Source organism: Prorops nasuta, unplaced genomic scaffold, assembly GCF_024137725.1.
Source record: "Prorops nasuta isolate Cenicafe-Biocafe unplaced genomic scaffold, Cenicafe_Pnas_1.2 PNAS00002, whole genome shotgun sequence".
NCBI classification, from domain to species: domain Eukaryota; kingdom Metazoa; phylum Arthropoda; class Insecta; order Hymenoptera; family Bethylidae; genus Prorops; species Prorops nasuta.
Window position 1 is genome coordinate 970,565 of NW_027116799.1, and position 26,150 is coordinate 996,714.

At 34.3% G+C, this 26,150-nt stretch overlaps 1 protein-coding gene across 3 annotated transcripts in view; it reads left to right on the forward strand.

Annotated features, from left to right (window-relative positions):
* The window catches only part of LOC136782397 (zinc finger protein 541-like), a 166,726-nt gene that overhangs the window by 125,887 nt on the left and 14,689 nt on the right, over window positions 1-26,150 (forward strand). For all 3 annotated transcript variants that reach the window (XM_066741821.1, XM_066741831.1, XM_066741836.1), the window contains 3 exons: window positions 22,192-22,443; window positions 25,056-25,170; window positions 25,536-25,807. In XM_066741821.1, the coding sequence (XP_066597918.1) occupies window positions 22,192-22,443; window positions 25,056-25,170; window positions 25,536-25,807 (639 nt within the window). The remainder of the gene's footprint in view (window positions 1-22,191; window positions 22,444-25,055; window positions 25,171-25,535; window positions 25,808-26,150) is intronic.

Genomic DNA, 26,150 nt, shown 5'->3' on the forward strand with positions numbered 1-26,150 from the left:
TAGGAATTTAGGGACGAATGAATTCTTGGGAAACTATAGTCCTTTCCAGGCTCGACTTAAGGGAAAAAATTGATGGGTGTATATAGTAGAACCTCGATTACGGACCCTTTCTTTACCTTTTCCTGTATATACTTCACATGTATCCCATATCTATTAGCCCATTTATTCCCTTGCATCTCCTGTCATCCATTCGTATATCTCTCGCATAGAATTGAAGCTCGAGATAAAGCACTCTACTTATTTATTATCGACTGGTTCACTCATTTTATGAACAGACATTTTCCAGTTTCTCTATTTCATTGCTTGTAAAAATTTCGTCAAGTTACCCCAAATACAAATGACCACAACTCAATTGAATACGGTTTAAAACAATTACCAACTTGCTGATATTTTTAACGCAACATTAGCAGTTTTTAATATCCATCCTGCAAACTCTTGGACTTTTTCCTGTATACGCGAATACTAAGAAGAAAGTAACTCTTGGCAAGTTCTATAACAATTGCAGGTATAGTTATGCAAAAAGAAAGCAACGCACAATGAAAGTTTTGACACACTCTTGAGATTTTTTAATCCAGCATTTGAATAGAACAATAGAATTTGGTAATAAATTTCTATTAAATTTTGCCAAGTATATCGGTTGTCACTATTTTCTCAGGGAAATATAATATTTTTTATTCTATTTGGCAATGTATTTGTTCCTTATTTTGCATAATTACGTCCGACCGAAGAAAATCTTGCTACATGCGAATGCTGTATAGGAGAGGGGCATCATAGTTTTGATTTTCGGCAGAGGTAACATGAATAAGTAAATTGCGTCTATTTAGTTAAGAGTTGGACGGTTTTATTTATTTGGAGCAAAGATATTGGAAACTATAAATTTTAACGAGGAGCATGCTTGGGAGTAAAATCATGGGTGCGCAGCATCTCAACGGGGTTCTCAATCGATACGAAACGAAAACAGTTACTTTACTGGTGAATAACACTCCACGAGAGTACTAGGTAGTTTTCAAGTGGGTACTCACCTAAGGTCCGATGTTACAGAGGTCGAACCATCTTCATTACGTTTACGATATAATACTGGAACGGCGATGCCATGAGTGTAGATTTGTGAAACTAAACATGCTGGGCTTAGGAAAGAGTAAGATTCTTAACTGTGTTAATAGAAAATAGCGAAAGCAAAAACGATACGTTAGGAATCCCTGAGAAAGGAAATAAAATACTCACTGTAAATCTGGCAAAGAGGAGATTGAATTAAGAGAAAGGACGAAAGGTGATTATTACTGCAGTATGATAAATTGGACGAATCCGCGATTTTAGGAGAAGTCATATTAAAGCCATATTTTAATTATATAAACATAAAATATACAATAAATTTTATATAAAGTGAAAATTTACTCCTAATTAACGTTTTGCGTCATAACACTCGTATCCATTGATGTATTCATTATCATTATTAAGATACTTTTATCAAACATCAGCATACATATAATTTTAGAGATTAAATATTAATTTTAATAAGTGCTTTTCATCGTTCTTCATTGGTCATAGTAATTTAATTATTGCATTAGAAAACATAATGAAATAACGTCATTTACTTTGTTTTGTAAAAGTTCACTCAATTATCGTGATTGATAGTTATTGTAGATCCATTCGTTTAAAGAGAAAATCACTAAACACTGTTCCCATTTTCAAGAACGACGGTACAAGCAAAGTAATTGTTTTCCAATTGTTTCGTATAAAGAGATGTACTTCACGTACATGAAATTTTTCGCATTGTTTGAAAAACCTAATATATATTCATTATTATCAGTACTATTTACGATAGAAAAAGATAAATTATAAATGAATAATAATTTAAAATCCATTTGTCTAAATTTATAGCATCTGCAGATATGGAATTCTTCGATTGAACGTGTCAGTACAGTCTAATTTAATTTTCATTTCCGCATATAATACTCGGAAGAAGGTTGAGCCGATAAGAGAGGGTATAATTTTGGAGGAAATGGGTAAGAAATTGAGGATTAAATTGAAAACAAGTGATTATCGGTGATAAGCAAGCATACTGGGTTGAATATTGGCCTTTTGATATAACGAGTTTTTGCTGGTGATAGTCCCGGGTAAGAGAGGCACGCAAGGAAGGGCATATTGGGTAGAAAGGCATGAACATGCAGACAGAGGCAGAGAGGGCCAGAATTATAGGGAGATAAGGTTGGTGGGGGAAGAGAAGCGTATAGGACATAAGCGCAAATAAGAATTACGGTTGGTCGTTATAGGGCTTGCGAATGCGTGCCTCGGCAATAGGGAGGCACTCGTGTCGCAGTCGTTTGCACTATCGTAAGTTTATGTCGTTGCTTGCAAGCTATATGCTTCCCTTTTCCAACGTCAAACCTACCGTGGCGACCTTCCTCTTATACGACACGATAGTTTCATCGCGAAACTGCTACCGTTCACATCTGTTGCCTTTCCCATTACCGTGCTAGCATATACCAGCTCATTTCGCGCTTGGTAAATTCAACTTTTCTATCTGCGTCTGTGTCTCTTTCTCTTTCCTGCTCAGTTCTCGTCTTTCTTTCATCCTCGCTCTCTCCACACAGCCATCCTTCCATCTCCTCCCAATCTCCTCCTTTCCACATTTCTCTTCCCCGAACGCTCTTCGGCTTTCCATTTATACTTCCACAATCCCCCGAAAATGCGATATTCTAACACAAATTTCTCTGTATCCATCGATTCCTTTTTCATTGATTGTTGACTTTATCCTTAAATAAAGTGAAATTCCTTTCAATTTTCTTATCTTTAATCATTCGATTCAGTAAGATTATTGCTAAAAGTCAATAATGCTTCTTTTTATTAAATATATTCTATCTATAGATTTTTTTTCTTTTTTTTATTACATGTACATGTTTTGGTTAGTGCAAAGTGTACGGGTGTATACATTTACACGCAGTATACACGTTTACTATGTACACAGGATTCCGTTTAGGAATGTTTGTAATATCCGTGTTATTAGAGCAGTATGTACAAGCATTTTGTACGACGGTACAGGTTAGAGAATTGCTGGATACCTTTCAATCATGTATAACGGGATAAGTATTGCGTGGGAGCAAATTGAACTCCAAAGCAGCTTAATATATACAAACAGGTATATATATATATATAATGCAGATTCGATACATTCTCAAGTTTACTCAAACGAAACAGAAATTTACTTCGAAATGCAAGATGAAAAAATATTTAATACTCACATAGATAGATAGTATTTAATAAAGTGATATGTATAGTTGTGTTCAATCTATCAAAGGGCACATTTTTTTCTCTCTTCGTGAAAAATCTGACAGTTGATATTTATTGAGCAAAAAAATTACACGAAATTTAGTTTCAAGGTTTTTCTAGCCTCTGATTCCATTCCAAGGTTTATTGTTTTTATATCCATACCTCTCTCTCTTCCTCTCCTAAGTATTGAAAATAGAGGTTGAAGCATAAAATTCTCGTCAATCTTATTATTACAAACTGATTTACCAGAAATTTAAATATAAAATATAATTTCACAATCTAAGCTTCCAATACATATAATATTTCAAAACAAAAATTTAATAAATAACCAAAGAAATGGAGATTTCCTCAAACCCCTATACATTTTAATAGTTACGAGATTAACTACTGAAGTAATCATCAAAACAATTTTGTCGACTAACGTGCACAAAGCAAATTTTTTTGAAGAAAAGTCAGAAATATGAGGAAGCGAGCACATAGATAATAAAGTGTAAGTATACTAGTGTTGGTAATGCTTATATTAGTAGGAAGGAATGGGAGGAGGGGGGAGCAGGTAGAATAGGTTAGGAAGCCGAGAAGATTGAGGGGTCATACGCGGGGGTACTTTCCACAACGTATCTTCCCATAGAGGAACCTGCTTGACTGGTGCTGTCCACCCCTTAAACTTAAAAGTTCCGCAACCCTAAGACCCCCAGTGGATGCCCATTCAAGACCCCCAGCGAGTTTATCCAGACAACATTTCCTATTTCTACCAACCTTCTCTTGACCTACCGTTTCATTTTTTTTTTTTTTCTTACTTTCGCTAACACAAAGACTGCCCCCTGCGACCCACTTTCGGCCAATCACCATTCGCCACTAGCGAAAAAGGATTCAACTTAACAAACCAATAGCGTCTCCGAACAGTTCTGTAAGGTACGTTAGACTGGCGTCCTTGAAAAATCGGAACACGTGCGATTTACTCTCCTCTCTTCCGCTTTCCGTTTCTTCTTTTTAAAATAATCAGTTTTCTTGACAACTCGATGAGCCGGCTAACTGCAGCTGCTGCTCCTCATCGACTGCTGCTTGTGTTAGTGATGGTGGGCCACTAAATTCCTTTTCCCCTTTTTATTTTCACTTTTTCGTCCTTTCTCTTTCTTGTACGTATAGATATTAGTCTCTTCTTCCTGGTCTTCCCTCAAATCAAAGTAGATAATTTTAATTGCTGTGATATAAAAGTTTACAGCAATTTGTTAATTCATTATTGTGTTCATGTAAAAGATTTTTATATTCTCATAGTGTACCAACCGAAGGACAGGGTAAAACGTCACTGACGTGTAATTTATATACACAATTACCCATTTTTACTCCAAATTAAACCGCTCGGCGCTCTCTCTCTCTCTCTCTCTCTCTCTCTCTCTTTCTCTCTAAATATGCTTTGTATACATTTTTATAAATTTATATTGAATAGACGAGTCCTTAATTAAAATATGTTTAAATCGTTTTAATAACCTGGTATGCACACATTCGTACGTATAAATATTTTACATATTCTTGAGATTCAAAAAAGCTCAGAATCTCGACAGATCATAGATATTAATTTAGCAGATGAATAGTAAATACAGAAAAAGTAGTTTCTCCTGGATAAGCAAAGGATCGAATACTTTTAGGGTACTCTGTGCTACATCGATATAATATATTAATATTATTTTATACTAAAAACCTAGAAGATTTTTTAGAGCAATTTATTAATCGGAGAAATAGAGGATAATTAATTACAGAAGAAGAAAATTACTCTGGATGTAATTTATTTGAGATGTTTCGACTCTACGAGCATAGTTATTTCAGTGGCCCATTTTGCTGCTCAAGCGGCTTACTGCTTTTCAATTACAAAGACAAAAAGCCGGCAGCTTGATTGCGTAGTTACGAAGCGTTCTCACGATCGATGCATCGTGGAACATGATGCTTAACAGAAATGACGTCGATGCGTACGGGATTTTCAAGAAATATACTGTAGAGGAAACCCAACTTGAAAGGGGAATAAAACAGAGGTAGACGCATTATCATCTACAAAGAGTGTCGAGAATACTCTTGAAAGTGAATACTGGTATCCAATTGCCAGTATCCAATGTCTCCAGTTGTTCAAAGTGTATACCCTGTCGGTTTGCGAAGCAACTAATTGGTAGTTTGCTCTCAAGAACACAAACGTGGATGACATCGAGAGAATTGGCCAAAGGCTTTAGCCAGACGCGTGAACATATATCAGTCTCTTCTGCTGTAAATTACTTTGACTCCTCACAGATTTCTCTTTTTTTGTTTCACTTTTATGATAATGGATACATAAAAAAACAATGCAGTAAGATAATGCGTTAGAATATTACATAGTATACTCAATTTTTTTACTCGAATTTTTACAGTTAAAGTGGTATAATCTACGTATAGAGTTTTCCAATCAAATGCAAGCTAAACCACCATTTCCTACATTTTTTCTCTGTTATTCCGCACCTGCGTTAGAATAGGTGGAACAACAAAAACAAACATATAGAGTATGCAAATAAACCGGTTGGTTTAAAATGGTCTAATAAATATAGAAAAAACCTATAGTTTCATCCCTTTGCTCCATACAATTCTACTACTCTTTTTTCTTTATTTTTCTACCGAATGGTTACCGAACGTTGTGATTACCAGTATTACCGGATTTTCTTCCGTCGTTAGTACTTATTTTCGCTAGAATACATATTCCACACTTTGACATTTTCCATAATTCACAATCATATCAGATATAATATTTATTTACTATATTTATTGCTTTATTGCACTAGGATATTTGAAATATTAAAACTTGACTTTGCTTATCGACTTTGAAAGGATTCATTAAACGATGAGTAGTTAATATTGTTGTATCAATTTTATTTGTAATTCGATCAGAATTTCTCTTTACGCGTGTGCGTGTGCGTGTGAAGTAAAAAGGGAGTGAAATTCTTGTTGGAGAACACGTGGTATGTATGAGCGCGTTTTTCTTTTAGCATGTATAGAGGAAAACACGCCGGAAAATCGCATGGACATATCTTTGCGCTAAGAAAAATATCCTGGTTGGCTGAGCGGGATTGCAAAAATATTACTGAAAAGAGAGAAGTAAACTGGTGCAGAGGCTGTGTGTAGTGTGCGGACCGGAACGAGGTATTCATATTTATTCAAAGTGGAATTAACAACGGATCGGCCCTACAAAAAGCAACTCTGTACGCGGGAACGATCAATAAATCCAACTCATTTGCGTAGCTTCGTTGAATGCTGCAATTGCTCTCTCAAATATATATACATATCAGAAAACTCGGCTGAGTTTAGCGCTAATATAAAATATCGTATTTATTGTATTTCGAATCTGCTTTTTGTGAATACATTTGTATTACTTACCAGTTGAATAGTATAGCCTTGTACCGTTCAATGGCTTTCGAATATAACGTAAAAGCAAATAGTAAGCTCGTTACAATTGAAAAATACACGTGCAATAGTTTTGAGCCTTAATGCACATGGTGACACCCACATAAAACTCGTAAATAGCTGTAGTATATTAAATATGGTACATTAATAGTATAATGGTTTGGAAAGCTCTTGGGATAAGTTGGAAAAGTATGCAATTCCAAATATAGATTTTCATTTAAAAAATTCAAGGTGACTTTTATTAACTTTTAAATGCAGCAACTGGAATATTTTTAACATATTGATTGTATGACCTTTTACAAATATAAATCGACAATTTTCTCCAAACTAGGAATTTTTTCTTACCGATGCTTGACCAAAAAATCCTTCTGGTTAAAGAATTTTTAACATGTAAATATTATTCTTAATAAAGATTTTATATAGGTATTTGAGCTATAGAATTCCATTTGTGTTTTTATTATTTTTGGGTTGACACAAATTATATTATAAACGGTTTGCACGTATCTTAATGTTTTTCGTTATTGAATAATTATTATTCTACGAAGGCGCTTTTTGCTGGGTAAAAGGAACATGATTGGTAGACATAACCTCGAAAAGGGTAGTAAAGGTCCAATAGAGTTTTAATTATTTTGCAGAAAATAGAGGAAATAGAACAGAAGGAAGATAAAAAGGGAAGTGGTTAGCTGAAGGATGAGCAGGAGAGCGTCGGATAATGACCGCCAGCTTTGCAAACTTTAAAGCACGTTGAAAAATTACGACTTCGGGTAATTGAGGCGCTCTTCTCGCGCATTAAAAAAAATAATTTTCAAATATACACGTACTTTAAGTGTTTTTAAAAGAAACCTTTTAATAGGTTTTAATAATTGCTATAGATTCAAAGTCGAAGCAAACTGATCAGACTGTGTCGGCCTTGCATCTACGGACAGAGACGCGTACAAAAAATATGCGATAAAATTGAAGCAAATTGACGAAGCTTTGTAAATATGGGTACTGGCTGGAGAGAAAATTTTGCACTCAAACTGTATCATAATATATATATATATATATATATATATAATATCATTTTATTATATAGTAGAGACTGTAAAGTTTAGAATAATTTTTTTTTTGTTGTATTTGCAATGTCTTAGAATACTCTGTTGGAGGTAACGAATCGATACTATTATATTTATCTATGATTCTGAATTGGGCACTAAGGTTGACTCAACCAGATTTCTTTTTCTTTACATAACCTCAATTCTCCTCTTCATTTTTCTCTCTCTTCCTCTTCCTCATCTTTTTCTACTTTCCTATCACCCTTTTCCGTCTTCTTATGAGACACGTTTTGCTACTCAGAAGAACCTGTTTCTATCCGGATAGGTTGATTGGCCGGCGAAAGGGTGACTCGAAGCGTTCAAACACATATGCAAATAGGAGAGCCACGGATAATTACGAATATCAAAGGGAAAATTTGGTTTATTCAGAAACTTTAAGATATTCACTACAAAACATAATAAACTGAAAATTTAAACGTTTATCTGGTAAACATTTTGTACGTAAGGTTTTTTTTTTTAATAATTTTCCACTACATTATCAAAAACCAAAATATATTTAGAAACTGGCAACTTCAGAACTTGCTTTCACCCTCGGCCGCCCTCGGGTAATATAAAACAAAACCGATTGTTATTTAAAAAAAATATATGTAGCTGTGTAGTACTCTGAAACGCACGTAACACATGCTAAATTAGGTCTATTTATATTGTATTCATGTATATCTAAAAAACATATTTATAATTGACATAAAAAAGTAAAGTTTAATGGAGGTGGGGTAGGGTGGGGATATAATCAATGTATACGCATTAAAATATTGTAATAGAAAACAACATGCAAACGTAATGTACGCGTTTGCAATTCCAGTAAAAATTTTATGCTATCTGTATTGTCATGATGGTACTGACCTACGAAGGAAAGTAATACTTAATTGTTAGTGTTAAGATTTACCCATTATTGTCCTACATATTTCAAAGTACTGAATATATTTAAAGATATTGAAATATAGCAATGTACATTATTGATTTAAAACAGTTCTGATTATGATTTTAAGAACTTTTGATAAAATAGACCTTTTATTATTAATAGAAACGTTAATTTATACCATACCGACCTAAATACAATGAATTTCTTATGGATTAATACAGCCATTAACACGTATATATACATAAATAAAAAATCAACAGTAGTAGCAGGAAGTTAGACGATTTAAATTTAAACGAAGGGTTTTAAAAAACAGCTGATGGAACTTGCCCTAGATGAAAAAAATATTTTAGGGGATTTAAATCTTTAGTTTGGTTGCTTGGTGGGAAGGAAGGTGAGAGATCAGGAAAAGGAAATCACGGTTAGAAGAAGTTTTAGCGCGAGAGAAAGAGATTCTCGTAAAGTGCTGCAACCCTTTCTCTACGTGATGTGCATTACTTTTTCCCAGCGACCCCCCAAGAACTCAAATAGGGGGTCTGACCGGTCCGCTATTTAATGTCGGAACGAGATAGGAAAAGAGAGTGAGAAAATTATTCTTTAAAGGATGACCACTGTACAATAAGCGGAGGGGGAGGGGGGAAGAAGATACTCCGAGTGGGGGTAAGGACCACCAGCAACTAGCGAAGATTTCTCAAAATTGATCAGTTAGTATACTGGTAATATCACGATCAAGAGTGCAATAAGAAGTCTGCTGAAGGAATAGTTTTGTAATCGAATTTCATACCTTTGACTACATTTTTCTTCAGTTTTCTCCAAATAGTACAAATCTTGTTATCATTTACTTTGCATAGATAAAATTTTAACGAATAGAAAGTATATTAGAACTTTGCAAGAAACATACGTCCATGCAACAAGTAGCAAAGCTACGGTTAATTAAAGCTATAAATTTGAAATAATTCGATCTGACATCGACACAAAGGAAACAAAGTTGAGAGTCGAATAATAGGAAATAAAAGGATATCATGGTGATGCAAGCTTTGTCAAAGGGCATTTGCAACTGCTCAGCATATTGACAGATGATTGATATGCTTACTGGCTTAAGCTTTATTTTTTGCAACACGTTAACATCACGTGAGAGGTGATTAGTGAGTGACATAACAGTGACATGGATGGATACAATCATGTATGGTATAAGCATCATCATCAGCAACAGCAGGAAAGACAGCAGCATAATCATCATCACCAACAACAACCGTCTCACCAGTACAACCATCCGCATTATTTTCAACATCATGTGCAGCAGCAATTACACTATCAGCCACATCAACAATACTTCACTCATCACCACGCACCTAATTATTTATATCGATTTTCTCTTCAGGTAAAAATCTCGTCAATTTCTTTATTCTCGGAACTCTATAACAGTTTTTTTTTCATACAAATTTAAATTAATATTATTTAAATTCTCGAATTGGGAGAATAGTTTATTAATAACAAATTGCGATAAAATAGATATATTAAGAAAATGAAAGAGCGAAGCAAAAAGAGTATAGGTTTAGGTGGAAAATAGACGTTTAGGAGAAGGATATACAGATACAATTAAGTTGTGTAAGAGGGAAAATAAAATGTATGATGAAAAGTTTTGTCGTCCGTCCATTCATGTGCGAGAAACGATGAATTTAGCAGAGAGCGTCTGCTGAATACTACAGAGCTCTCGTTATCGTGACAGATAGATACTGGTGGAGTTATGCGTTGCCTAGACTAAACTATGATTTTCTTGCTGCTCCCTTAGGACCTGAAAAGTTCCACGGTACTCTCGTTGTCCTCAGATTCGTAGCTCACGAGCTACATTCGGACAAGAAGTTAACTCATGCGGACTATTTATACATATACGGTTTACTACAATATTCATGTCGTGAATAAGCAAACTTTATTAGATAACATCTGTGAGACCTGAGATGGAGCGACATTGTTTCTCTTATGCTAATTACCTGATAATAGACATCTAACAACAGATTAAAGAAATATTAAGAAGAGATAAACAGAAGACTCTTTAAAAGGAAAATTAAAAGTACAGCACTAATCAATTCTACCCTTTTCGTAATTAATCTTGTGTTAGTGACATGCTTTCGTATATAAGAGTAACGAGCAGTTTCTCAGCGCTCGGTAAAAAACGTAAACCGTTTCAGCAAATACCAGCCAGTAGCAGCACTGTGTATAAAGCACAAATTAAACAGATTTGCTTACCACTTTAAAATGCAAAAAATTCATATATTTGCAAGAAAAAAAGGGGGAATAATATTGGATTACAGAAACATATATTAGTCGAGTGAAAGATACTGACAAAAGTGACGCGGCCTGTTGGATTATTCTTGGGACGAGCTAAACGTTATCGTACACCTCGCCTAATTTACGGTTTGTGATGCTGCTTGTCCGTTTGCCAGCGTTTCTGCATGCTGCAGCAGCGGCTGAAATTCCTAATCATTGTTCAGTCAGATTAGTCCCTGCAAATGTACATATATTTCAGCAGGGTCAATCGCGATGCTCCGAGCTGAAATCTACCCTGGAAATCCATGTTTCTCAGCTGTGCCAAAATCCAAGAATGATTGAAAAAGTTTAATGAAAATAGTTATTGCATAAAAGTGGTTCCGAAGGAGAAAAGAAAGCAGGATAAAGGCAGTTGAGCTATATCTATGAAAAATGGACATGGGACTGGCAGAAATTTCTTGAATAATATAGCGATGCGAAGCTAGCGACGTGTGCTGCTCCACTATTGAATTCTTGGCCGAGGGGCTTTGTTACCGGGAGTAATTAGCAGTGGAAAATGGTAGGTAATTACGATGGTATTATAAGGGAATGGAACAGAACAGGGTAGAAGTGGAACGGAACGAAACGGAACGAAACGAAACTTTGTGCAAAGGTAGGAGACGACAGGCTTGGTGGCAGGTTGAGCTTCGTTTCTCGCAGGAATGGAATGCCAGGATGACGGGAAGGGAACGATAGGAAGAGGGGGGGGGGGGGGGGTGTCGAGCAGGAGTATAAACAGCGGCAATAGTAATTCGTTCGTGGACAAAAGGTTTCGTTTGGAACAATGACATCTGCTTTTCATCCGCAAATACGTGTTGGTCCGTATTTACGTGTCTCGTTGTGAAGCTTTCATCCGATTCTGTCCGTTACGTTCACGTTAGATCGATCGAGCGTCCAGTATTGGGGCAAGAGAGAGAGAGAGAGGGGTAGAGATGCAAGAGTGATAGGGATGGAAGGGCGCAGAGGGGGGACTGGGGAAACTCAGGAAGGGAGAAGGGTAGAGGGAAAAGGTACATTAGAGAAGCTTTCGTGTGCGTGCGTATGCGTGTGCACATTGCACACTGGTACCGCAATAGAATAAGCGCATCCGAAGAATGAAGAGAGATATGGAGAGTACATGGAGTAATTGCTGCTTCGTGAATTGAGCTGCATTTCGATATTCACTGGAGTTGTCGACGTGCTACAAGGTTACAGACATACACTGCGCTATCATATATTTTATTGATAGCGACATTTAAATGGATAGATGTCAATATAACCTTTTAGACACGGAAAAGGCAACAAAATTATTTTCCAAACAACAACTTCAATAGTCACTCTGAAATTATTATTTCATTGTAATAATTTTAAAAATTGCAGTAACACAAACTTAGCAAACATTTCAATAATGAAATTGTGAAGTTGGATTAAAAAATGCAAATTGTTTCATGATTTTATTCTTTATCGATCAATCTTATCGTGCTATGAGGGAGTGTCAAGGATTTTTTCATTACTATAATTTAACGTAATAAAATTTACAAGTAGAGTATATTCTAATTTAGCACTTCGCATTGTGTTTCTAGTCGTTGCTATATGCAAAGAAACGCGATTTTTAATTCAACTTAGGTATCAAACAGTAATTATTCTAAAAAGCAATTTTGTTTGGGTATTTTATCTAAACTTATGTTTTTGCAGTACAACTATACATATATGTATATATGTATATGAAACATTTTCTCACCGAAAGTGCTTATTTAATATGACATGAGTAGACTCTGTCTTGGATGGTAAATATAAGACCAAACTCTGTAAGCTAAGAAAGGATGGAGATTAAACGCAAGGTTATAGGCAAGTGAACAGCTGCGGCAAATTGACATTCGCTGGGCAAGCAAAATGCATTGCTGGTATAGTATGGCCAGCCAGAGATTTTCCTCGAAAGCTTGGTCACTGAAATTCGTTAGTGCTAAACTTTTGGATGAGGGCAAATCAAGCAGGGTTAGATGTTCCGTACCGATGCTTAAGCACAAAGTGGATGATTGAATTCAATTAATTATTATAACATAAAAGAATCATAATTGCTTGGTAAAAAAAAAATACTTTCTTCGAAACTATTTACTCACAGTATAATTTCGCTTAATAGAAGAAGGAAAAATACATTATGCTGCAGGTGAACAAACAAGCAAAACTAATTTTTACAAACTTTCCTGACTCTTACCTATTTTTAATCCGATACTTATTACTTGGAAGAAAAACTGTTCAAAATAAATTGGTCCAAACTTGGATAATTTATAGATTGAGAAAAATATCATAAATACCTGCTCATAGATAAAAGGAAAATGTTAATTTCTTTAATCAAAAATTCAAATGATTTTCAAGAATTTTAAATGAATATTTTCTAAATTTTGAATGAGTTTATCGATTAATTTTATATTATAAAAGTATAGATAAGTTATGAAACAAAGTTAAACAGATCTATTTCATTTGGTTGGCAATAAGCGAACAAGTTTTATATGTAAATTGAGAAAGGTGGGGTTTCACACTGGACATCTGCTGCCAAGGCACGTCTAGCATTCGCGGTCTCTGTCTTCTGGCGAGATTGAGCCGTGAACCGAATGTTTATGGGTTTGGTGTAATTACTAGGTGGGAGGACGGGTAACGCGATCTACCGGAGCTAAAGGTAGCAGGGTTATTGTTCATAAGCTTGGAACCATGTGCTCGAGGAATTTATGTGTTGGCTGAGCTATATCGGAATGCTTGCACGGACTGCTGTCGACGACACCCTAGCCTTAATCATCATCGCAGCTTTTGTCAAACTTCAAATTTTTCACATCTTTTGGTTATCTATTTGCTTATATATTCTCTACTGATAGAAAATCATAAAAAGTCTTGTAATCTTGCCGATTAATATTTCATAGTGAAATGGATATTTTGTTTAATGCGACAAGAACAGTTAGTCACTTAATATTACTTAATTAGTATTAAATTTCGTTTTGTCTTTTTATACCGACGATCTCGTAAAATATTAACATAATTCATCAACAGTGTATTTCATATTTGTGCACATTTCTTTTAAAAAGGCGTGCTATCAACAAAGGATGATTTCTGGCACAAAATTGAGTCAAAAATATAAAATAAATACTTTTCATTTTAAGATTTGGAACATTCTTTAAAACTAAGTGTTTGCTATAAATCAGCTACATTGTTTGTCTCTTATCTTCGTATATATATACTATTATTTAGAGTCGCTAAAAAAAAATCCCATTATGACAAACTCTAGAGGAAGCCTGAAAGGCGAGAATTGGCAAGATTTTATTCATGAAATAGCCAATAGTCAAGAGGCATCTATATCTATGCTTGGCAAATGCTTTGTTATCCATTCTCGGGGATGGCAGCCACACGGTGGCGATGGTGGTAATAATGGTACTCGTCAGGTTTCACCTCTCCCATACTTCGTGCATTTGTTCGAATTCGCCAATTCCGTCTGTATCGTCAAATAATCCAGCTGTCGGTGCTTTAAGTTTATCTAAGTTTAGTCCACCCTTCCACAATTTGCTCTCAACTCAATCTCTCTTGTCTCTCAACTATCTCATTCCTTACATCACTTTGCCCAGCCTAATTGCTAATGATTTTCCTCTTACATGCTGTCGTTTCTTCGTTTGCAACCACTTTCTATAAACTGCAAGGTTTCAGCTAAATTGAATGCTCTCACAGGCATGGGACACCCTCAAATTTTAACAATCAAACTAAAATTTTTAGAAAACTACCTCGCTATTTTTTTTTTTTTTTTTTAATTATGCCATTCCGTTTTTGCACAGACCATCATTTGATGTTACGCTACTTTTCGGCAAATTCTATTAGAAACGCAAATTAACATTATTCTGAATTTACATTCTTTTTTCAAATTCTTATTGATATATTTTTGTCCTATACGAAATTAAGCTTTCTATATATTTTAAACATACTTCTAACACAATAATTATATAAGTATTTTTAAGATAATATGATCTAAATAAAGAGATTAGATTTCTTACAATAAAACTGAGACATATTGTTTTAAATTCGATAGTTTTTGAGAATATTTTTTCGAATTGTTATAAATCTTAGAAATGTTATTTGTCTGTGTCATAAAACGAAAGACGACCTATTGCAATACAGCGTGCTATAAAATTTACACAAGTACGTGAATTTCTCCTACTTTCCATAAAAGATGCATCGCCCTGCTTGTGATGTCACATTAAAAAGAGAGACCTGTATTGATTGAGCTGTCTATCTGTTATAAATTTACTAGGCATTAAAACGAGTGGCTTCGTTAAACGTCGGTGTACAATACAGCAAAGCCATTATTTTAAAGCTTATTAAATATACAGAGAAAGGGGTGGGAACCTTTAAGATAATAGAATTTTTTATAGTAATAAAACAAAGCATAGGTGACAGAAAGGATGAGAAGCACAGCTGTGCAATTAGTACAATTGTCATGCTTCAGACAGTTTGTCTACTTTTCCCTCCAAACGTACCTCTTACATCTTTACACCTTCGTTTTCTCTCACTGCTTCTAAATATGATGAAAAGCAGGAGCCTACCCTATAGTGTATGTGCTAATGTTGCAGTATTCTTGCATTGTCCGCTTCTTCCTAACTTCCAACGAAATTAACCATAATTAATGAACATATTAAAACGTTTCGTGCTACGTGCAGTGAACTTGTAATGTCCAATGAATTTAAAGAAATGACATATACTTGAAGAGCATCTGTGTGTTTTTCTATTATACAATATACTCCAAAATAATAATGAATATACTACAACATTTTCAAATTCTATTTATATTTGAATATTGTTTGAAGAAAAGCTTTTTGCGACTCGAGGGAGGACTATGTTGAGAAATGTGTGTTTGTGTGAGGAAAGAATAAAAAGTAAACGAATAGATTTCAACAAATATATGGTTAATGAGAACCTAAACTTAAAGGAAATGTGGAAGGAAAAAGAAAGGTAGGAGAAGGGGAAATCTGGAAGGAGGAAGGAATAACGACTGGTTGTGAGCGAGTATTGTAGAAATTCGAACGAGCAACTTGAAGACAATGCAATTATTCGCAGTTACTACGTCCGTTTGTGGCTTCCAGAAAATTCTCCCTTTCAGTTTCTATTAAACTCAGTCTCATCATTCTACTTCTCTCACACACTTTGTCTCTGACACCAGTGAACAAGAGGCTAATAGCAATTTTGTGAAGTCGAGTTATTAACAATAATTACGACAAAAACCTCATATGATCACGATGAAAAATATACTATCTTAATTTACTATATCCCTAACTTTTAATAGTACATTTCTCTTCATTTTGATAATAACTTAACTTGGCAAAATTGCACTTTACCTCTATTCAACTGTGCCTTAGCAATAATAGGGTCTCTCCATTTTGGTTTACATTTTCATCTTCGTATACCTTTCTATTAAATAAGTTCGAAATATAGAAAAAATCTCTTTATAAGCAACCTCTCTAGTCACAGCCTTTTTATATTATACTAACCACGACCGTTCTCTCCAGTGTAGACAAAAAAATCCATTAATTATATTCAAAGCACAAGCATGCAAGTTTTCATACATTGGTGCAGATAATCTGTCTCGATGTGTTAAACTTTTTGTCAACAATCGAATGAAAACTCATTGTTATTTAATAATTATAATGTTTGTAATTCCGCTTACCCTACATTTACAAAACTTTGGACAGATTAAATTCCAAGCAAATATTTAAAGCCTAAATTGAACATTTGACTTTAACAATATTATATACAGGCTAGCATATTATAGCAGTATGTTTATATATGCTTACACTAGTCGTTGAAAATAAGAATCACCTAAATTGAAAGTTTGATGCAGCGCTAATCCCTTTGATGTACCAGCATCAAAAAACCGACCCTGTTTGGAGTGTATGTGTTAAACGTAGAATAAATTTTGTTGTGTAGCCAAAAAATTTACATTATTCTGTTTTCTTCTTTCACATGTTGTTTCACCTAAAAATAACAAAAAGATAGTGTATGCTGTCACCTAAACCTCCACTAAATTAGCAGTTTAGAATGAAAAATAGAAATGGACTTCACTCATCTATATTTTACTTTTAAGTGATATTATAAATCACATTGAAATTGAGTTCCATTCACGAAAAGATAATATATTGGTGTCCTTAAATTTATCGACTAGTATTATAATTAAGATGTTCATGAATAATTAGGTTATTTTAAGGTCCTGGAGGATTTTTGTAGAATGTAAGAGATCAACTAATTTAGGTATAATGTGGTTAATGGAAATAAATAAAATGACCTAATTAAATGTAGCAGAGGCCAAACGTTTAAAAAACTATTTATCGGTCGAATAGTAGTTCATGTTAAATAGATTATAGTCGTTCAATTACTATTAAAATTAAGAGACAGTTGCATTTTTATCTCTTTTGCCTTTAGTTTTTGTTTTTAATACTGTACGAAATTAATTGCGCTCTGCTAGATATAAAAAAAGGAGGTGCAGCGAAGATTTGAAACGTTTTACCCGAAAGCATCCAGTAGAAAAGGCTGATGCATAATGCATAGAGATATACCGTTTAAAAGGCTTTTAAAGATATTCAACATTCACTGGAGCTTCTGGAGCTAAAAAATTAAAATTATCTTTCTTGAAGTGTTGATAATCACTTTTGCAACGGCGGACAACATTGTAGGTTAAGCTCTCCTCGAATAAACTGACAAGCCTCACAATGAAAACGTAAGCTTTGAAAAAGTTGGCCTAAAAAAACTTGATATAAATATTGTAACAATAAAATTGGATAAAGGACCGCTTTGTAAAGAATTTTTTCGTTTACTAGTTAACATATTTCAGTTTGATTAATATTGTGATTAGTGACAATATGAAAGATTTAAACAAATTATCTTTATTTAAAAATGAAGCTGAATTTTAGCAAACATTCCAAATATAAATTTGTGCAGTGTAATTAGTTTTATATTGTAGGAAGTGGGATTAAAATCGGATTTATATTTTAAAAGATATGGTTGCTGCGATATCTGTAAAAATAGCTTTGGTATATTCAATATTTTCTGAAACGAAATGAAAATATAAGGTGTTCTACAAAATTTTAATCCGCTTGGAAGCATCTCTATACATATAGGTGAATCCTGAACGGTCACCTATTAACACTCTTTCAGTAAAGTTTTCTAAATTACAAAAATACTCGACGCTTTGGCTTTATATTATTGAATAGGAGATAGAACTAGGAAACTCGGTGGAATCTCGCGCTAAGTAGTAATTAAAAGTCGTTTTCACGTGAATCCGGCACCGTATATACGCTATTTAAATCATCCATTTTTTAAATCTGTTTGAAGAAGAACTGAACGCGCAATATATTTAAGAGTATTTTGTTATGAAGGCTTCATTATAGACATTTTTTTACACCTTTTTATATTTTTATAAGTAATGATATTTTTAAAAATTGCTATCTCAGATTATCCGCAATAACTTTAATTATTCGTGTGACGAAATATGTTGTTGTAAGTTGAACAGTTTCGAAATGGTTAGAAATAAAATAAATATTTTATCCCATTCAATGAGGAAACGACGGAGTAGGAAGAGGCCGTATGATATCTATCATAATAAATTGTATAATGAAGTTGTGCAATCTTCGCTTCGACCCCAGTTTACCTATTAATAACATATTTCATAAAATTGAAGAAAAATCTCATTTTTAATTTTATAATGTCATAAAAATCCAGAATTTAAAAAAAAATTAATTATTATTTTAAACGATTATCCTGCATTAATATAATTTTACAGAAATAATTTAACAACGTGAGTAAGCCTGAAGCTTAGGGTAGAAAATGGCGCCTGGCGCCACTACCGAAAGCATTGTATAGTCAGTATGCTGCGCGCGCCAATCAATAGGCGGAGTCAGACCGAACCAGCCAGGCTTTCTTTTTCGATCTGCGAATGTTAACTTACTCAACAAAATATAAGTGAAAATACTTTAAAATTATAATTTAACTTGAGTTTAATTAATTGATATTCAAATTTTTTCAGGCAATTCTATCAGTACTATTATGGCTTCAGCAATTAGTCATGATTACAAAAAAAAAAAATAAAAAATCAACTGTGCCTTCAATAGCTTTTATTTTACTGGATGTTTTGAAACCTTTTATAAATATCAAAAACAAACATTTTTTAGAATATCAATAGTAACAGTGATATTGGATATAGTAGACTGCGCCCGTCAGTGAATCGTTGGGTCTTACAGAATCCTGATTTACCATCCTAAATGTGTTTGTGTATATATATATATATATATATATATAAATGAGAGAGACTTATATCCGGTAAAGTAAGGTCTGCAAGACTCAGTGATTTATTAACGGCAATATACAACCTGCTGATTGATAGCATAACGGTCGGCAACGGATGGTCGACTGCATTTTAGTTTGTAATTTATTAAAATTTAATATATATAAGAAAAGTTAAAAGAAATAATTTTTTTTTAAACAATGATTATATTAAAAATAGGAAATAAAAATAAAAAAATTATTTCATAATTTTTCTAATATAGTCATATTACTGTAATTGTTTAATAATTTTTAAGAAATCCATGTAACATAAAATAATTAGGAAAAAAAAACAAATCGGTGTATTGTGACAGATCAATTTTGCAAAAATTGAATTTTAAACAATAACACGCGGGAAATAATTAAAAAAAATCTAAAAGTTTTTTTTTCAAATAAGTATGAAAAATGAAAAAGCTGACTAAAAATCGGACATACACCGAGAAATAACCGTTTGATTTAGCGTGGAATGCCCCACATGCTTCTAGTATATGCATAGTTGTGCTAGGTGAGTGAAAACGGGATAGCCACAAGTGCTGAGTGAGTTTCTAAACTACTTGCGCCTGTTAAGTAGTAAACCAACGGGTTGAAGACAGGCCGCGAAGAGAGGCTAGCCAAGTTATGCCGGTATTGTTCTAATTTAATCATACATACCAAGTCCAAGCTACCAAGCTATTAGTACTCACCAAGCAGTTCGGTAGTAGCGATGCTTCCCAATCCGCAGTGTCTGACACTATAGACCGGTCTATCTAGCTGTATTTCACTTTTTTTATTATTCCCTTCTATATTATTACACTCCTGCTACTTCCATACTCCCCCTGCATCAAACTTATCCATATACATGCAGTTATACCGAGAATCGGTTAACCATGACTAAGCTAATAAATTTGAATAGTACGAATAATTCTAAGAAGATAGTTCTTGGACCAGTCTATATTACTCCTCATCATTCTTTAATTTTATTTCGCGTATTTGTGTCTCTTTCTATTTCTTCAGATCTTATTAATTACTGCAATGCATACGATGAATTGTATAGTGTAATTTTGGTTACTTTCATTTTTAATCAATAATGTTTGGACAAAGACTCATACAGGCTGATTATATATATCTTTAATAATTCTTTTGTCTTTGGATTTTTCTGATATACTGCAGTATAAGCTGATACAGTAAATGGTATCGATTTGACAATGTCACTTGGAGTATTGAAAAGCAGCGTTATAATGTAAAGGGGGAGGATGAAGGAGATCGGATAATCGTGAAGCGCGCACGCAAATTAAACCGATTTAATCGGCATGACTTTCCGCGTATTGAGTTTTAAATTAAACTCACTCGAGCCTGACCGAGAGGATCCTGACGCGCTACAAACGAGTCCCGATTACCATCGATCGACTGGTTTACGCATTTGATGAACAAAAAATAGGTGATTGGGTGGTAGGCAGAAGGGGAATAGGGAAAAACAGCCACTACCTCGGTAGAACACACTATGGACAGAAAATCGAAATGCTGGCTGAATAATTGAAAGCTATTACCGCATTCAAAATCGCTCTTTTACACCATCAAATTTATCGCATAGCTACTTTCATTGAATAATTATACGAATTCAATGAAAAGCACCTATAATATCTTTAATATCATATAATGCAATAAACAAAAACTTATTGTTGATTTCTGTACACAATTTATACGCATACCGTTTTCCCTGGAATATTTAATATGCTTTATATCGATTCTTCCTTAAACCACGTGATTTTATTCACAACTTTCATCAGTTTTAATTGAATCTAAGCACATAAAGACTGGGAGAGGCAATTGGACATAAGCTTTAAGAACATTTCTTCTAAAATAAATGTTTTTAATGATGACACGCGCGAGAGGATAGTCATTATTTTAATTAAACTATTATGAATGCATGAGACACAAAGGAAATAATCAATCGCCGTCATCGCTCTGTCGCATAAGCCCTTGGAATTATGGCTTGTTGGTGGTCGTTTTGTTTCAAACTTATATTTGAGAGGCTGATTTTTCACGAATACATCTTTCTTTTTTAATGCCACATGGTCTTCCTCCATTAGGTCTTCTTTCTTTCTCCAGCTTGCTTTTAAAATTACTAAAAATTTTTTTTCAAATCCTCCCTTACATCATTCAGATCTCTTCCATTACTCCTAATTTCCTTTCCAATGTCCTTCATCATGCCTTATCTTTTTATTTCAGCATTTCTTCCAGCTGTTCCTTTTCCCTCGTCACCTTTGTCCTCTTTGATTTTCTTTCTGTTTTCGTGCTATTTTTAAAATCCTCCTCCTCCTTACCTTCCTCTCCATACCCCTTCCTCCACTCCTTCTCTTCTCATCCTTTAATTTATTCAGCAACTCTACATAGCATAATTTCCTCATCTCTTTTTGTTCATTAAACCACCTTTGTATAGCTTTTTGGTTTATTTTTCATCCTCCCTTTTTAATGCATTCTCAGCTACTTTATCGATACCTCCTCTTCTATTCCTTTCCCCAGCCACCAGATGTCCTTCTCTCTTAGTTCCTCCAATTCTTCCTGGTACCAAATTTTCTCACCCCGCTCCTCCCTCCCCCTCCTTTCCCCCTCGTAACTTTCTCATCCTCCCTTCACCATTTCTTTGATAACATCTACCTATTTTGACAATCACCTTTATTTTTTCAATTTAATTCCACCTTGTCTTCTACACATTCTATATATCTAGACTATACTTACTCATATTTACTCACGACTCTGCCCCATGGATACGGAAGTTTTTTCAGACGCTCAATAATGTTATATTTAACCCATACAAAATAATGACAAAAACAATCTTTTGTAACGAAGGCAGGAACAATATATTTTTCAACATTTTGTCAATTTTCTTACTCTACGGTTAAAAATGATTAAATTTAATGATATGATCGATTCTTGCAGCAACAGCAGCAGCAAGTACAACAACAGCAGGCCCAGCAACAACAGCATCAACAAGCAAATTCACCTGGAAGTGGAAATACTTGTAAAGGAAGCTCATCGCCAGGAAATTCGTCCTCTTCTACAAATGTCACAGCACTAAATAAGTCGCAAACTGAACCAAAACCAGTCGAGTGTAATTTATGTCATCGTAAATTCAAAAACATACCAGCCCTTAATGGACACATGAGACTTCACGGAGGCTACTTCAAAAAGGTTCGTTATATAGATTTTCCTCTAACAAAATGATGGACCGCATTTTTAGTTCAACTTTTATTCAATGTGTTTTAGAATAAGAGACGAAAAATGTATAGACAGTGGCGGTTAATCTATGCACTTGATTAGAATTAATTCCGAATATTAAAACTTTTATATAGATACAGTTAGCGAAAGTGATAGAAATAGACAGATTAGCGATTTCTTGGCACCTGGCTCTAGCCTTTCTTGAAATTTTCTTTTCTTTTAGGACTGTAATTCCCAGCCGAGTCTGCAGCCTCTGCAAACACAGTTCTCATCCCGCTTATTCCTAGGTCGTCCTGTCCTCTATTCAGTGCTGATTAAAAATTTCTTAGCGAGAGAGCAGCGTAGTTTATACAAAAGTGCTGAAAGACCAGTCCGTTTGCTAAAAGTTTCTTTCCTTCTCATCTCCGATCGGACGAAGCTATCATAAAAAAGGCCACAACTACGAAAGTACATCTTGCACGAACCAATTGAATCACGAGTAAATTACTTCACTACATTTTCTTCTCTTTGAATACCAAAGGCAAATCTTTGGTGCATATAGTAATATGTACCTGAGTCGCATTTTTCTTTTTCACCTAAAATGATGCTTCGTCTTATCCGCATAGTGATTACGTACAGTTGTATTAACATTTCTCCTGCAAAATGCGCTTCTACGTGAGTAAATCGAAAAAGAAAGACTAATGAACATTATGGAAGAGAATTATATATATATATATATATATATATATATATATTCGTAAAGCAAATCGGTTAGATGAAGTAGAAAAAGAAAAATGATAATAATGGAAGGATGGTAAAGGGGAAGAAAGGGAGAGGAAGGTAGATTTAGTGGACACGATAAGCGGGTGAAGATGGAAAGAAAGATAGGGAGCGATGATCGGATCCAAATGAATCCATTAACAAGCTCTTTCGCCTCTACCAATTCTCGAACCAATCCGCGCCCATCGAAGAAACGCTCTCGAAGCCTTGTGCAAACTTTGTCTTGAACATTCTCCATTATGCAGATTGAATCTGACTGGTTACGCTAGGGGGTTTCAACGTCATCCTCACCCTCTACGATCACCCGAGTTTTCTCCGTTCTTTTCCTCGTCATTTTCCGCCATTCTCTCTTTATCTGCTCTTCGCCCACACCAAACCTTCTCCTCTCTGCTCTACACCAGGTCTATATCTTACCACGATTCGAGCCTCCCTTCTGTCATTGTTGCTACGATAAAGAAATGTTTCATGTTCTTGCATGATTGTAAGAGTTATAGGAAAATATATTAAATTATTTACGTTTGATGTATTTTTGCCACAAATGCAAACACATAGATCAATATGAAATAAAATGAAACATATAGGATCTGTAAAGTAAGGCCATACACTAATTGTTATAACGATGCCCGATGTTCGTGGTTTGAACGAAGCTGCAATTGACACGAATCAAATTGATAAGTGAAACTAGTGGATGTACTGTAACCAATTCTATGCAATAACAGTACAAATCAATATTCATCATGAATGCCATCCCGTGTCAAAGTCAAAGTTTCTAGTGAGATGTGTGTTTATATTCATAGATGCATGTTAGACACTTATCTTAACCATTAAACTCTACCTGCAAAAGTAATAGAAGATTGGATGATAATCTCAATCATTAGAAAGAAAATATATTTTGATATGGATTCTATATTTCCTTATTGCATAATTTTTTTTACCTAAAAAGTATTAATATTAAATCAATAGATTGTGCCGGATTTGTTTTCCACTTTGTGTCTTAATGTATGAAATTAAAAGATAATTTTGAATTTAACAAATGGTAGATAGAATATAAAGTTTAAAGTATAATCACGAATCATAAGGGCTAATTTTGAGGCTGCAGTAATATGAGAATTTCTCGTAGACAATTATTCTTGGGCCAGGCCCGTTTGAACGCTTCTCCTCAGAATGACCCAAATCAAGCTTTTGCGTTAAATATCATGCAGTAGTCAGTCATAACCCACCACACAGCATAACGATGTGGCGCTTCTATTAGAGGAACCATAATAAGATAATCGAACAGCACCTCAATTAACCACGCTCAATAATTAGCGGTTCTCTACCTCACATTAGATATCATCGTTATTCTCTCCCTCCCTTTTATTAAACGAGTCCTCTTACTCCGCCCTATTTATCTATCCCCACTTTGCCCTACGTCAATTTACCCCTATAGAGACCTCTAATCTCTGATTACAATTTGAATGACGTGATACCACTTTGAGTCGCACGTGTAATTCTCTAAATTGTTGACTTCCTTAAGCGCTTGTAAAATATATTGATATCACTATATTTACATGTACATTTATATATAATAATCACAAAAAAATACAAGAGGGACTTGTATCCATATGACAATGGTAAGTTGATTCGTGTACACGCAGGTTCTATTGGGCACTATAGATATATCATTCGAAATTCAGGTGGCTAACGTGCATACGAATTAATATCTTGAAATTTATAATCGTGTTTCACATATGAATAATTGTGAATCATAAATATATTATTAGAAACAGAATATAATCATTAATTAACAACATAGAAAAAATATATTCTGTAATTATTTCTTGCAGGATGCAGAAAATAAGAAAAGTGAGAAAAAAGAGGTGACTGGTCCACCCTTACAAACTGCTTCTGTCAGTGTTCGAGCCCTTATAGAAGAAAAAATTATTCAAAAGAGAACATCTGGTAAGTTTTAATATTGTAGGATATTTAAAACTTTTTCCAATCCTAGACTCTTAAAAGAAAACTAGAATTGATTTTCTTATTTATATTTAATCGTCACAAATTCGGAGTTCTAATTTATTACGACTACTCTTAAGAATGACTAAACTTGGACTTAGATTTTTAATGTAACCGTCAAAAATTACGATTGGAGTAGGAAATGGGAAATATTTATGTCAGTTATATTAATACCGCACGCGCGTTTAAGAAGTAATAAGGATTAATTAAGAACAAAAAATAATCAATTGAAATTACTATAAGAGAAGACATTTTTATTTAATATTTTTATTGTAACTTTTAACGAAGACATTTAACATTTATTTTTACAGCAGCAGATGCAAATATGAATTCACAAAGTCGAACAAATAACACTGGGCTTACTACGCAAGCCGATGGACCCCCACAAATCATTAGCAAAACGAACTTTGCAGTTCCAGCACCTCCACCTTTGGCAGTTAACGAAAAGCTACGACGGCTCTCCGACAGCGAGCACTTTCGTCAACCAAATGTTACTGTTGCTGGACATGCCACTGTACAAAAACAACTGCAAGAAGCACAGACTCAAGCTCAAGCACAGGCATTGGCTGACATGATTCTCAAGGTAATTCATCAATTTCTCCTCAGATCGCCCTTCAGATCCTATAAAAATTGCTAGTGTGGTAACCTGATTACAAAGCTTTAAAAATTAGCATTTTCTCGGACATTTTAGATAGCTAGCTTGATTGGCTGGATGCCTCTCGGAGGACGAAAATATATTATAATAGTATATGCACAAGAATAGGTAGAACAACGATTAAGCTGTAAGAAGCTTCTCAATCATTACGGATTTTCTTATACGAGAGCTAATAATAAAATGTTTGCTAGGGTGCGTTGAGTTAATTTTTATTCTATTCGACAAAATCGAACAATTAGATGAATATTCACGTGTTCTAAATTATTCGAAA